The 15685-nt window shown below is 44.9% G+C and overlaps 1 protein-coding gene across 1 annotated transcript in view; it reads right to left on the reverse strand.

The window, feature by feature from the left end:
* The window catches only part of LOC115480930 (insulin gene enhancer protein ISL-1-like), a 34716-nt gene extending 19820 nt beyond the window's left edge, over positions 1 to 14896 (reverse strand). The window contains exons 1-2 of the mRNA XM_030219914.1: positions 14758 to 14896; positions 594 to 786 (exon numbers count right to left, since the gene is read on the reverse strand). Of these exons, the coding sequence (XP_030075774.1) occupies positions 594 to 786; positions 14758 to 14896 (332 nt within the window). The remainder of the gene's footprint in view (positions 1 to 593; positions 787 to 14757) is intronic.
* Positions 14897 to 15685: the final 789 nt, after the last annotated feature.

Consider the following 15685-nt stretch of genomic DNA (forward strand, 5'->3'; position numbering starts at 1 on the left):
CTCCTTTTTCCGGAGCCAAATGGTAAACCTACCCAAGCCCCGCCAGCAGAAGCCTTCCTCCAGCGCTGTTCTCCGCCACACTGCGATATGAGGGGAAAAGCAGCCGCAGAGCAGGCTATGCGGCAGAGAACAGTGCTGAATATGGCTTCTGCTGGCGGGGCTTGGGGACTCCTGCCAGCCAAGGTATGTGGAGTTGTGGGGGGGCAGGGAGGTAGGGCAAAATATGCCCCCCCCCCCACACTTTGGGCTCTGGCCCCTCTAATTTTTGTGGTCTGGCTAAGCGGCGGTCCGGGGGGGGCAGCAGCGGAACTGGGGGGCCCGACAGCAGCAGCCTTGCCCCGAGCCCGGCTCAGTCTCTCAGCAGTCCTGGCACAGCTCAGTTAAGTGTCACAATATCAGTGGGTGGCCACCTCAGCAGGGTGCATCTCTTGCCTGGTTAAACCCTCTCGAATATTGACCCCAATGTGAGGTCTTAGTCCCACTGTGGGTCTTTTGCAAATTTCCGTCCATTAAGCAGTAACTAACTAGGTTTTTGCCTTTTCCTAGAGTAACTTTCTACAGGCCCAGACTAGGATTTGAAAGTGGAGAGTTACCTGACATAGTCGGTCTTGCAGTACATTTTGCCATCACGAAGGAAACAGGTGGGGTTATCCGCCAGGTTGCAGTGACAGTCACTGCACTGGAGACAGGCAGCATGCCACACCATATCGGGAGACACTTGCAAGATAAAAGCATCCTTGATCTTCTGACCACAGCCACTGCACACAGGCGCCTTCCCTGCAGAAACTGGAAACAGAAGAATAGACTGGTCTGGTGCTGCTTAGCTGAGCTGATCTTTAACTAAGCACATTGAATGAAGTGGAGAAAAACATGTAACTTCAAATGAAGTTGCCACACTCCAGAGGATGTACTGTAGGAAAGGAAAGGGTAGTACAGGTGATATAGGGTTATAGAAAAGGTATGTCCACTTCACCTTGCCAGTAGATTCAAGGACCAAGATACAGCAAAAAGCACCAAGAGCCTTCAGAAACAGGACACAGTTCCTTTAATTATAAAAATCGATTTCCCAATATCGACCCGACACGGTTTGTTCCTTTATCAAAGAATGAAGGGACTTTTTGCTCACAGTACGTTGAGTAACCACTTTATAGAGTGGACAGAATTCCTTTTTATTTCATAAGGAAGAAGTTTGGTTGCTGCACACAGTATTTATTTAATATTTGACCCCTGACGCAGGCACTGTGTGCTGAAACACGGCCTGTGCTGTGTCCATATTGGAAGATTGACTTTTACAATTAAAGAAACTGTGTCAGTCACGTGATGCTATGAGGAAGGGAGGTCGCAACTGAGCGACGCTCTGACCCTTATTCTAAACCTCCGAAAATCGCACTGAATTTCGGCCCCGAAAAAACGTGCACAACGAACCTGAAGCAGCAGCAGCACGTAGGGGTAATAGTCTCCATAAAGAAAACGGCTCCGATGGCGGCAAAATCGGCACAGAAGGAAAAACTTAGGCAAATCGGCGGAATCCAAGATGGCGGCGTCCCCGGACCCCGCGGGATCAGTTTCATCGGCCTGGGTGGCGGAGATCACCACAGAAATGTCGATGGTTTTGGAAGAAATGCTGGAGAGACGTCTGACACCTATAAGTACAAGGCTGGAACAGCTGCAAACGCGGATGGAGGATCTGACGCGCGAGTGTGTGGCCTTTCAAACGAGGACGAGTGAGGTGGAAGATAGAGTGACGGAAGTGGAGGAGACACAAAAGACAATGCAAAAGAAAATGGAGTCGGTGGAGCAAAAACTAGAGGACATGGAGAACAGATCCAGACGGAACAATCTGAGACTTGTGGGGTTCCCTGAAAGCGTGAGAGACCAAGATCTAACAGCGGAGGTTGAACGCTGGCTTGCAAAAGCGGTTGCATTTCCGGTGGAGATGGGCCCAGTAAGGGTGGAAAGAGCACATAGAATAGGACCCCGCAAGACTCATATGGACAAACCCCGAGTGGTTATCATGCGGATTCTTAATTTTGCCCACAAGCAATTTATATTGAAACACTCCCGTGTGGACAGACAACTGTCATATGATAATAAGCGGATCCTGTGTTTCCAGGACTATTCAGCAGGAGTGGCGGGACGCAGACGGGCTTTCTCGCCAATATGTACAAAACTCTTTGAGTGGAAAATCAGATTTGCTTTAATATATCCTGCTAACTTAAAGCTTACTCACAAGGGAAAAGACTACTCTTTTGACACAGTGGCGGAGGCGCAGAAGTTTGTCTCACAGTTGGAGGAAGAGCAGGCAACCGGATCGGGCTGAGAGACGACACTTGGAGAGAGTGAATGAAGACAGGAAGCTCTATCGGACTGGAGGTTTGGCTGCAAAAGGCAGCAACAAAGGAGTATTAGAGACAAGTAATCAAGGGGACTTTACATGGGCGATAGGGGTTGGAGAGATGGAGGTTGGGACATAGACATAAGTTATCTCTCTCTATCCCCTATTACTCCGGGGGAGGGGAGGGAATTGTGCAGGATGTTTAAAGTTTATAGGGTATACTTTGAAGGGGTTCTGTTAATAAGAGTTGGAGATTTGTTTTAAAAATTTAAAAGAAAAGAAAAGAGGTTGTTAAGTTGGATATAGGAGGGGGAGGATGAGGGGGCGTCTAGACGTGACAGTTTCCATACTGGGAACAGAGATAAAGGGGAGGCAGGGTTGGGAAGGGGAGGGGGGAAGGGAGGGGGGACAGGGGGTGGGGAAGATAATAGGAACGGTATGTGTGATAAGATGTTAAGGAGAATAACAGATAGGGGTGACCAGGTTCTATGTAATGGACACAGAATTGTAAATGCAGAATTAAAACCAGAGAGGCGCTGGCTGGGAGGCCTCTCTGGGGGAGAAGTTTATGGAAATAAGTCTGCTGTTATCTTGGATGGGTGGAGCTCATGGTAAAGCTGGTATCTTGGAATGTCGGAGGCATTAGTTCCCCAATAAAGAGGTCTAAAATATTACAACAGCTGCAGAGATATAAGGTTGATGTGGCACTGCTGCAAGAGACGCATCTTACACAAGCAGAACACGCGAAACTTAAAACATGGTGGGTAGGAGATTGCATAGCAGCAGCAGCTATAGGAAAGAAAGGAGGGGTGGCGGTGTTGGTCCGTAGAGGGGTAGCAGCCGCCATTCGTCCCATATTCATAGACCCGGGAGGTAGGTTTGTAATAATTGAATTGGAGATGCAAGGCCAAAAAATTACACTGTGTAATGTCTACGCACCCAATCAATATGACAAAAAGTTTTATGCTAGTGTGATTAATCAACTAGTCAACTGCACAGGGGCCCATTTGGTGGTGGGGGGTGATTTCAACACGGTTTGGGATCCACAGATGGATAGTTCACAGGGGATGCGTAGAGATATGGAGGCATCTGATAGGGGACTGCGCCGTATGGGGAGCTTGCTAGACCTGGTTGATGTATGGCGAGTTCTCCATCCTACGGAGAGAGACTACACACATTTATCAAGAGCCCATTCCACACAAGCGAGGATTGATTATGTGCTGGTATCCACAGGATTGTTCAGCAAGGTTCTCAAAGCAGAGATAGGGACCTATACAATATCGGATCATGCTTGGGTATTCATGGAATGGTCCACGAATTCTCAAAGGGGGGGCAGAGGCGGATGGAGGTTCCCGATGGAGTTATATAGGGATACACGCTTTAAAGAGAAAATTGTGGGTTGTTGGCGAGATTATGCAAATTTAAATGGGGGACATGTCAGTGACCCAGTTTTGTATTGGGACGCTGCAAAGGCGGTACTAAGAGGAGAAGTCATAAGTTACTCACATTTTGTAAGGGTGGCTCGTAATAGGGAAATTTTGAGACTGAGTGCGCAAATTTGCAAAGCCCGTAAACAGTTTGGTCAGACACATAGTACAGCCCATAGAACGCGCCTAATGGAATTGCAAGTGGCATTAAATGAACTTTTACATCAGAGAGCAGCTAAATCCCAAGCCTACTATAAATACCAATTATATCGACACGGTAACAAGATGGGCCGCATGTTGGCTCGCTTGGCAAAACCTAAAGGGGGAGGAGGAAGGGTGCTTCAGTTGAAGGATAGTCAGGGGAAGGTAGTACGGAAAGATGCGGATATATGCGAGGTCTTCCAAAAGTTCTATAGCAGACTATATGATAAGCCGCAAGACCAGGGGCTGCCGGGACATCTCTATTTAGAAAATCTTAACCTGCCAACTTTGAGGCAGATTGACATAGAAAAGCTGAATAGGCCAATAAGGAAGAAGAGGTGGCATTGGTGATAACAAGAGGTTCACTTGGTAAAACCCCGGGACCGGATGGGCTTAGAATGGAATTTTATAAGACACTGGGAGAAGAAATCATACCGACGTTGACTAGATATCTAGATAGAGTGGTGGAAGTGGAGAAACTGCCACATACATTATCATCGGCGCAAATTGTAGTCTTGCCAAAGCCGGGTAGGGATCCCTCTAAACCGGAGTCCTACCGCCCCATTTCTTTGTTAAATGTGGAAGCAAAAATATTGGCCAAGATAATGGCTAATCGGGTGGCAGGAATGTTGCCGGGACTGTTACATGAGGCGCAGGTGGGATTTGTGGAGGGGAGGACCGTAGCAAAAAACCTGAGGAGGATACTGATGGCGATAGGAGCTCGGAAGAGGAATGGGATCCCGTCAATGCTTGTCAGTTTCGATGCTGAAAAGGCATTTGACAAGGTACGATGGGACTTTATGTTTACTACGCTAAAGGCGTATGGGTTTGGGGGGCGCTTTATGTCGGCAGTTAGAGCCTTATATCATGCACCTCAGGCCACAGTTTTGGTAAATGGTGTAGAATCAAAATGTTTTCCTATACTTCAAGGAACAAGACAGGGATGCCCACTATCGCCCTTGCTATTTGTCTTAACTTTAGATCCTTTTATTAGGGACGTGGCAGATAATGTTTCAGTGAGAGGAGTACGGGTGGGAGATAGAGAGTTTAAAATTGCAGCATTTGCGGATGATTTGCTGGTGCTGTTGACGGATCCGAGGGAATCATTTCTAGCCTTAATGGAAATCATACGGGAATATGGCGAATTTGCGGGCTTACGTATAAATTTAGCCAAATCAGAGGCGTTGCCCTCCTCAGAGGAGGTGCGACAGATATGGGGGGGAACATTTCCACTAGTCTGGGCAGACGGCTCATTTAGATATCTGGGCATCAGACTGACATTGGAACTGGAGAAGTTATATGAACTTAATATTAAAGATTTGATGAGAGAAACTAAGAAATATCTGGAAAATTGGGGAAATCTTCCATTATCATTGAGAGGCCGGATAAATTTAGTGCAGATGATGATATTTCCCAAGTGGCTCTATGTGCTGCGGACACTACCGCTTCGTCTGACCCGGAAAGATTTGAAGCGGCTCTATGGAATTTTTGGCAAATTCTGTTGGGCAGCAAAGAAGCCAAAGATAAGGTTTTCCTATTTGCTAGGGAATTGGAATCAGGGGGGCATGGGAATCCCAGACCTATATGTGTATAACCAAGCGTGTTTGCTACGTCATCTGGGGGACTGGGTTTGTAAGACTGACATGTATACTCCGACTGATATGGAAAGGGAATATTTTGCCCCATATGATTTCCTCACTTTGTTGCATATGACCCAGAAACAACTTCCGCGACAATTTAGAGGCTGTGTGATACATCAATGAGGGAGGCATGGAAAGGATTGGCGAGGAGGTTGGGGGGGAGCTATACAGTGTCTGACCAACTGGCAATAAGGGGGAACCCAACTTTCCAACCGGGCACAGATAATCCAGTATTTATAAAATGGGAAAGAGAGGGTATTAGGAAATTGGAACATCTCCTGGGGAAAGAGGGAGAACTAATTGGTTATGAAGAATTGCAGAGACGAGTAGGAGTTTCTTGGGGGAATAAGTTCGCGTATGTCCAAATTAAACACTACATATCTGCTTTGGAACAACCTATGCTGAGACAGGGTTTGGGGCAAAAAGTAAGGGACTTTTTTCAAGAAACAGAAGCAACAGGCCTGTCAGTGTCGGCACTTCATAAAGCTTGGACCCGTCGGGGACCTCTTGCAAAAAATTATGAAGGTATAAAAGGTAGATGGGAACAGGAGGCAGGGAGAATCTTGGTGGGTTGGGAAGGGAGAAACATGCTGAAAGGAATAGCAGCCCTTACGTCAGATGAAAGGTTACGTGAATGTGGCTATCGGACAATCATGCGGGCATATATGTCAGGACAACAGTTGTCACATATAAGCTCCCCACAAGGAGCGAGTTGCATTAAATGTAACCAAACCCCACATACATTATTTCATGCATTTTGGACATGTCCAGGGGTAAGGGCATTTTGGACACAGGTTGAAGGATTTATGTCCCGGATGCTAGGTTTATCAGTAAAGGGAACTTGGGATCACTTTGTATTGGACACTAAAGGGGCCTTCCGGACACTCTCAGCGGGGGCAAGTACCTTATGCCGTAAGCTTAGCTTGGTGGCGCGGAAGACCGTATTGCAGTATTGGACGGCTCTGGAGTCGCCGGCTTACTGGCACTGGAGAAATCAGGTACACCTCTTAGTATCATGGGAAGCACGAGAGGCTAGGGGCTCCCCGAAGAGATATGCAAAGTTCAAGCGGATATGGGGCCCTTATCTGGAGGCATTAAGTCCCAGAGGACGTAGCTTACTACTTAATAGGCATAATGCGACACCCTGAAGGTTAAAGATAATTCTGATCACACAGATGCTATAGTCAAAGACAGTGGGGGGGAGGGGGGAGAAGGAAGGGGGAAGGGAACTCTCAGGGATCTCAGAATACAAGCTAGGAGGGAGATCGGGGAGAGAGGAGTGAAGGAACACACAAATGGTTGGTATCATTGGAAAGAAGAGGGAAGGGGGGGGGGGGAGGGTGGGAAAGGGGGAGGGGAAATAATGTTGGATGCTGATAATGAACACAGACGACAATTGGCTTTGTAGATTCATATGTGTGAAAAATTTTATTTTTGTATCGGTTGTTCCATAACAAAATGTTGAAACATAAAAACAGTTGAATCTATTACTACTACTAGATATCAGGACAACACTTTAAAGGAAGGGGGGTGGGAGGGAGAAAAGGTAAAATCTGGATGATACAGTTGAATGATTTATATCTATGTGTATAAACATGGTTATAACAGGAATGATATGGTTTTGTTTGACATTGTTGAAGATCATCAATAAAAATTATTGAAATATAAAGAAACTGTGTCCCGTTTCTGAAGGCTCTTGGTGCTTTTTGCTGTATTTTGGATTTTGTTCTGTACTTTGAACTCTCTCTGTGCTGTTACAGTAGATTCAAGGACACCATTTAATTTCATTTATCTGTTCAATATTTTGTAGCCTCTAATCTATTCCAAAGTTTCCCTCCATCCAGTGCCCTCAAATGTATATGAATAATTTGGGAAAATGTAACCATGAACGTGAAAGAGAACATTCAGAGAAGGCTTTTACATTCTAGTTTTAAGTCTGTTAGCTAAAGAAGGGTTTTGTTTATTATTGTTATAGAGAAACTTCAAGCTTTCTTTTTTGAGGAAACTTTTAAATTATAGTTTTAACTATATCTGCCAGGAATTGTTTATTATTGTTAAGTTGAGCATTTTATTGGCACATTATATGTATTGTTACTGTTTGTGACCTTGAATATAATCCAGCCGATATTCAAAACCATTTAACCGGCCAGGAACGGCACCTGGCCAGTTAAATGGTATTTAGCCGGCTAGCCTCCAGTATTCAGCGAGAGATAGCCAGCTCTCTCCGTGCTTAACGGACAGCTGGTTACATCACTGGTTAAGTTTTGTGGCTAACTGTGGCTGCATCAATAGCTGGAATATCTTTGGCCGGTTTAGTGCTGAATATCGACTTGGTCGGTTAAGTTCGAACTGGCCAAAAATAAACCAGATATTCAATGACAGTCACCAGAAATGGCTCTGGAACTCTTTGCTGGAGGATGTGGTAACAGCACTTAGCGTATTTGGGTTTAAAAAAGGTTTGGAGAAATTCCTGGAGGAAAAGTCCATAGTATGCTATTGAGACAGACATGGGAAGCAACTGCTTGCCCTGGGATTTGTAGTATGGAATGTTGCTACTCTTTGAGGTTCTGCATGGAATCTTGCTATTCATTGGGATTCTAATGTTGCCATGATTTGGGGTTCTGCCAGGTACTTGTGACCTGGCTTGGCCACTGTTTGGAAAACAGGATACTGGGCTAGATGGACCATTGGTCTGACCCAGTATGGCTATGGATACTCTTATGTTCTTATGACATTGACTATCCGGGCTCGGCGATGGCCGTGGGATGCAGCCTGGCTACCTCCCATGGTCTGAATATCAGCCCCCAAGTTTTATTGGTATCTGCTGAGAACATTGAATGAGCAGGCTAGAAATGGCTTCTAAATAAATACAATTTTAAGAAATAAATAAAATGAAGGAGAGAGGACCTTTCAGAAGGAAGAGCTGAATATGTGGCAAGAGAAGGTGCTCAGATATTTAGTTCTGGAAAGGTTTTATAGTCAGAGGAAAGATCAGAATTCGCAGCATTTACAATGTACCCCTAGCCCTTTTCTGAGGTGCTTCTAGCATTTCCCTAACCCTCCTCCTCTTCCTCAGAGCTATTCACAAATCTACTAGATTAGTTTAATTAAGAAAAAAAAAACATTTGACCTACGAATTTTGTTGCTACTTATTTCTACCCATCAAAATAGAATGCCAGTGTTTTCCTGGCACTTGGGTAACTTACACTGTAAGCCGTCCCCATGTCCTGTTGCATGGCTTGGATGCCCATTACTTCCGCCCTTCATTCCTGCCAAGTGCATTCCAGAGTGTTGCTCGCTCTTGTTCTCCATTTCGGCTGCTACTCTCCTTCCTTGGTCTGTTTGCTGATGTCCTTGAAGGATGTCTCTTACTCTCTGCTCCTCTGTCTGATCAGGCATAGCCTGGAGATCTCTTCTCTTTGTACAGTGGAATTAACTGTTCTTTATATCTTCTGTTCTCTACCTTTCCTTACTTATTTCTCATCCACTGTCTTCTTTTTTTTTTCTCCAACCTTATTTTCACTCTCTCACGCTTTCTCCATTCCCTTCTGTCTCTTTCCCCTTTTCTTTGCCTGCCCTCCTCCTCCTCTGACTCTCAGGGACAGTCTATGGGGTTTATGCATTGAGCTGTTTATATCACAAGCCATGGAACATCCCCTCCCCCTACCACTATTAGGCTAACTTCAGATGCAATCTGCCCACCCTTTCATTAAGCAGACAAAGCCCTGGCACAGCCCCCTCTTATTAAAATGATACTTCATTTCACACAGAACATTTCACACTTTTATCCTCTCATGTAATGCATCCCTTTCCAAGTCCCTCTTCACATACATCGCACTCAGTTCCACCACAGTGCTGATTCACAGAGGAGCAGGACGTATTTGGAAGGCATAGAAGAGTAGCCTAATGGTTAGAGCAGAGGGCTGAGAACCAGGGAAGCCAGAGTTCAAAGCCTATTGTGACTTTGGAAAAGTCACTTAGTTCTCTGTTGCCTTAGGAACATACTTACAGCTAAAGCTAGTAATGTGGATTATTAGTAAGTTGGTCCCATTGCATAAGATAGAACTTGTAATAAAATAAGGCACATTAATGGTATTAGCAAACCTAGGGCCCTGCTTACTAAGCTACGCTAGAGGCGTTAGCATTTTTAGCGCACGCCAACCGTGTAGATGCCCATATGGTCATCTACACGGTTAGCGTGCGCCGATTTTTAGCAAGTGCTAAAAACGCTAGCGCACCTCTTAGTAAACAGGGCCCCTAATAACTGGTAGATTCTGGGCCTTTCAGAAGCAAGGAATAACCTAGATTACCTGAACATAACTTGCCTTGAGGAAAAGGATTTAAAGATCTACACGGTCCATTCAGTCTGCCCAACAAGACAAACCCACAGCACAAGGCATGATTGACTCTACACATCCTGACTTGTTGTCCCCCCTCCACCTTCAGGGCACAGATCGCAGAAGTCTGCTCCGCACTGTCCTTGTTTTCCAACTTCTGAAGCTGTCTTCAGGGCATAAACCGTAAACGTGGCAGCTAAAAAAACAAACAGAATTTTAGGAATTGTTAGGAAAGGAATAGATAATAAAATAAAGATTATCATAATGTTTCTATATCGCTCCATGGTGAGACTGCACCATGAATATTGTTTACAATTCTGGTCGTCACATCTCAAAAAAGATATAGTGGAGCTGGACAAGAAACAAAGGAGGGTGACCAAAATGATTAAGGGGATGGAACGACTCATATGAGGAAAAGCTAAAGCGGCTAGGGCTCTTCAGCTTGGAGAAGAGATGGCTGAGGAGAGATATGACCGAGGTCTATAAAATTCTTCATGGAATAAAACAGGCAAACATAAATCAATTGTTTACTCTTTCAAAAAGTACAAAGCCTAGGGAACACTCCTTGAAGTTACATGGTAGCACATTTGAAACAAATAGGAGAAAATATTTTTTCACTCAACATATAGTTAAGTTCTGGAACTCACTGCTGGAGCAAGTGGTAAAAAGCAGTTAACCTAGCTAGGTTTAAAAAAAAAAGGTTTGTACAAATTCCTGGAGGAAAAGTCCATAAACAGTTATTAAGGTAGACCTGGGGAAATCCATTGCTTACCCCTTGCTACTTTTTGGGAATTTACCAGATAAGTACTTGTGACTTGAGCTGCTTACTGTTAGAAATAGGATACTGGGCTGGATGGACCCTTGGTCTGACCCAATTCTTATGTTCTTATATTAGTGAAAAGGAGTGAGCTAAAGCCAAATAATACATAACTAAATAGGTAAACAGCCCGGATGGTTGTAGTGTACAGCTGTACTCGCTAAAAAGTAATGGAAAGAAAGAAAGAAAGAAGAAGCTTTGCTAAACTCCCAGGCTGCCCTTTCATGGCATTTCCAGATGACCTGGAATGTCTTTAGTGCTGCACAGTAACCTCAGCAGGTTAAATCTAATGCAAAAACAAAACAGAGGATGCATAAAACTACCACAAGAAAAATGAACATAGCAAGTTCACTGGTCCCTACTCAAAAGAGCTTGAAATGCAGCTAAAGTAATACAGATAGGGAGTGGAGGAAAGAGTAATGCAGGGGCCGAGCTGCTGACCACACAGCTTCTAACGCAAAATTCCTGTGAAAAGCTACCACCGCAATGCAGAAATCGATGAGCATACAAATTACTGCTGTGTCAAACTCATGGCTGTAGCTCATTGCAAAATGCCCCTCTTCTGTCAGCGAGTGAGGAATGGGGACATTTAAAAGAAACCAGGTCTGCAAAATCCCTGGTAGTCCAGCAACCTCCCTCCACTTCCCCCCTAACGCGTAGCTTTCTGCATCAGCCCCATAGGCAGGGGTAGCAAAGGGAATTTGAAGAGATTCTGAAACCCACTGAAATGAAACTGGTGACATGGGGAGATTCTGAAAGATGATCAGATAGCCAAGTGTGTCCTGTGAAGAAAGAATCAATTACTAATGGGGCCTTCTGATGGGCTAGCAGAAACACACCTGCTCACAGAGAAAAGCTGTCTGGCAGAATGGCAGTCGTCCTTTTTAGGGCGACTCTGCCACGCTGTGCACATTATTATAGAAGAATCCATTGCCAGTTTCTGAGTAATATAGCACTGACGTCCCTGACGAAAAAGGTCTGAAATGGGGATCTCTGTTGGACATCTTGGAGCAGTTTATGAAATAGCGACAAAGTATCATGTACTAAATATTGAGATAAGGTCGCATCTAATTGCTTTTTGGAAAATCTGGTGCTGTTTATTTTGGATTTTTGATGAATGCTACTTTGAAAACTATAATTTTTTTGGTCGACAGACATTGTGCTATTATGCTTGTTAGATTCCTTGTGGACCTTTTTACAATCATTGTTTGATATATTAAAAATAAATAAAATATGGAAAGGGAATAACTAGGAGTATTAATAAAGTATAAAGCTTTTTAATTGAGCCAAATTGCTCGGCTTTACTCACTGAGCTTAAGCTCAGCTGAGGATTACATCCTATACTGGAATTCCCCTTTGTCTCCCTTTTCAAAAAAAGTTTATTGAGATTGTAAGCTCCCCCTCCCTCTGAGTTCCAGGCCCCCTCCCTCCCTCCAAGTTCCAGGCCCCCACACATCATCCCCTCTCCCCGAGTGCCAGTCCCAACCTCAGCCCTACCTCTTCTCCCACAACAGTCCTCCGCTGGTCCGCCCTCGCCTTCCTGCGTGCTGCCCAGAATTTTAAAAGTCATCTTACCTCGGGGGTCTCAGCGGCAGCAGTGAAAAGCTCGCAGGCTCGCGCTTCAACCTTCCCTTCTCTCATCTCTGGTCCTGCCCTTGCAGAAACAGGAAATGAGGGCAAGACCAGAGCTGAGGTAAGAGAAAGGAAGGTTGAAGCATCGAGCCAGACATCTGTATATAGTTCTACACATGGAACAATGCTATAGTCAAGATTAAACATGCCCCTCAGAACAGAGCCAAATTATTCTATGCAATAGACACAACTCCTAGCGTGCCTGTGCTTCAGATATAGGAAGCTGCTATTTAAATATAACAACCACCTGCCTCAGATAAAAGATATACTGGCAAGGTATGCACTTATCACCCCAACAAGATTATGTTTGAAACCCAAGCCCACCACCACAGACAGCTGACTCCCTAACTAAAAACACACTTGCAATACTTCTTCCCTCTAGTACTGATTAGTTGAAATGCTCCTGAAACAACTTCTATAGAAACCTCGATCAACCTAAAACTTCTACAAACAAAGCCTCCAAAATCATTCACCATAACCACAAGTACACCACAAAAGCTTTACTTCTAAGAAAAATCACAAAATCAACTTATAATTGCGCATACATTCAGAGTTAGGTATAGAGGTCCTCCTTACACTCAGGGTGACTGCTATCAGCCAGCCTGTCCCTGACCCCCTCCTTTTGATGCTTCCCTTAGAACAGGTTGCAGTCTCGATATGCTTGTGGCATGCGCTCCTGGCAGCTTTTCTGGAGGACACAACATTGCACTAGCAGGCTTCACCAAAATATGCAAATTAAGCCACTTCTTAGGCAAATTATACTTCTTTTAATATTCCTTAATCATGCAAGCAGGGAATTCTTTCAGCAAACAGTTCATCAAAAGGTCTTCAACAGAGCCCACTTTATGGGAAACCTGGAACTCAGTTTAGAACAGCCACCACCCCTTGGACAAGACTTTTATTTTCACTCTAATTTTACAGTCCTGTCCTCCACCCCCAGCTGTTAGTTCAACTATTATTGAGGATACAAAGTTGCTTTGACAAGCAGAATCATTGTAGTATACCTTATTTGTCTTTTAGGAATTCTTTTCCTTTGGGGACCAGGCCCTGAGTTTTCTAGCCTGCTTTGATCCTTTCTTTCTCTTTCTTATGCTTCCTTTCTTCTTCTTGGGGTCAAATCCCCTGGGTTTTCAGCCCACCTTGTTCTATCTTCTACGAGTCTGCTCATGAGTCATTTGGCATCCTTCCTTCTTACTTACTTTCTGGAGATTCCCTTTCCTTTTTTTTTTCTAGCTCCTCCTGGAAGGTGCTCTTTATAGGGCTGCTAATAACCCACCACACACCCTCTGAGCCCCGCCTCCTGGTTCTGGAAGGGTCCAGTACCTTCTCCAGTGTGCTTCCTTCTTAAAGAAAATCCACTGCTATGGGCCCTTCCTGGTCCTATATTCCTGGTCTTTACTGGAGCTCCCTTTAGTGGCTCCTTTACAGCATTTTACACTGGTGTCCCCATTGGAGCTCCCTCTAGTGAGCAGATCATGGCATTTTACAGGCTTTTCACCGAGAAAGCTTCCCCTGGTGGCCTCTTCAGGTCATTACCCTGATGTCCCCCTTTTGGAGTTCCTTCTAGTGACCACTTCCTGGCAGGGCATGTCCTATACTTTATCACATACCTCCACCCTTAAGATATTGCTGCTTCCTCAAATACACCTTAGTCTTTCTTCTTTGACAAGCAGCAATTTCAGCCATGAAGCCTGCCCCCGAGGAATGGGTCACCTCCCGACTCCCATGGCCTTTGGGCTTCCTCTTGCCTGCCATGTCACTTAACCCCCACCAGCTGACTGTAGGATTTCCTCTTTCCTCCCAGTTTCTCCTTTCATTCTCTGAACTTGATACCACCAGACACCACTCTCCAATATGGCCTATTTCCCCACAGTGATAACATACTGGCTCAACCTTTTTTCTCCTCCCCAGGGTCCTGTCTTCCCCTGACACCCCTTCAGGCATTTGCATAGTCCCACCAGTATCTTGATAAAGTCCACTCCCCACCTAAGTCCCAGATCCTAGATCATCGTGTCCCATTTCTGCCATGTCCATTCCTTCTGCACTTGACTTGAGCTCTGGCTCATTTGGTCTCTGAAGGTCTCCAGTCTGGGCTGTCTCCATCTTCCCATGGCTCTAACATTCTCCTCGACCATCTGATGGGTGCAGGCTGTAAAACAAGAGAAAAAAATCTAAGTGCAGACTGCCTGTTTCCTCAGTCCTACACTTGTGTTACTTCTTGGAACTCATATCAGAACTCCCAGAAGAACAAACCTTTGTACAATTTTACAGGTACTACTGCTTCTCAGTCTATTGGATCCTCCCCCACCTCCCCCTTAAGTACCCTTTACCTGGGATGGGTAAGTAATGCGCCTCTGTCAGCACTAACCCCCTTGACGGCCTTCCAAAATCTCCAGGACACCACCACCTGGCTCAGAGTACTCTTGGTCTGGAACTTCTCCAATTTGCTTCTTGGGCATGACAGATCCCACCACTGCCACCATTATGTAATGAATGACAGATCTCATCACTACCAGCATTATGTAATGAGCCACTTGCACTCAAGGAACTTCTCCAGCCAAGTGCTTCTTGCACTTGAAGTTATGATTGACACTCCATTCTACTGAAAAAACAACTCATAAATAAATTTACACATACCTTTAGACTTAGGTATAGAGGTCCTCCTTACACTCAGGGTGAGTGCTATCAGCCAGCTTGTCCCTGACCCCCTCCTTTTGATGCTTCCCTTAGAAACAGGTTGCAGTCTTGATATGCTTGTGGCATGCCCTCCTGGTGCCTTTTCTGGGGGACACAACATTGTACTGACAGGCTTCACAAAAATATGCAAATTAGCCACTTCCTAGGCAAATTATACTTCTCTTAATATTCCTTAATCATGCAAGCAGGGAATTCTTTCAGCAAACAGTTCATCAAACAGTCTTCAACTGAGCCCACTTTATGGGGAACCTGGGTCTCAGTTTAGAACAGCTACTACCCCTTGCAGGACTTTTATTTTCACTCTAACTTTACAGTGCTATTTTCCCCCCTCCCCTCACCTCCCCTACTATTAGTCCAATAGGGATCCTTTTTTTTTTTATCTTATAGGGGCCAGGCCCAAGGATTTTCTGCCCATCTTGATCTTTCTGCTCTCTTGGGTTTTCTACTTTTTCCTTGAGGCCAAATCTCTGGGGTTTTTAGCTTATCTCCTTGGAGTCTGCTCATGAGTTACTTCTTTCTTACTTCCTGGAGGTCCTCTTTCCTTTTTTTTCTAGTTTCTCCTGGCAAGTGCTCATTATAGGGCTGCTAATAACCCACCA

Source organism: Microcaecilia unicolor, chromosome 11, assembly GCF_901765095.1.
Source record: "Microcaecilia unicolor chromosome 11, aMicUni1.1, whole genome shotgun sequence".
NCBI classification, from domain to species: domain Eukaryota; kingdom Metazoa; phylum Chordata; class Amphibia; order Gymnophiona; family Siphonopidae; genus Microcaecilia; species Microcaecilia unicolor.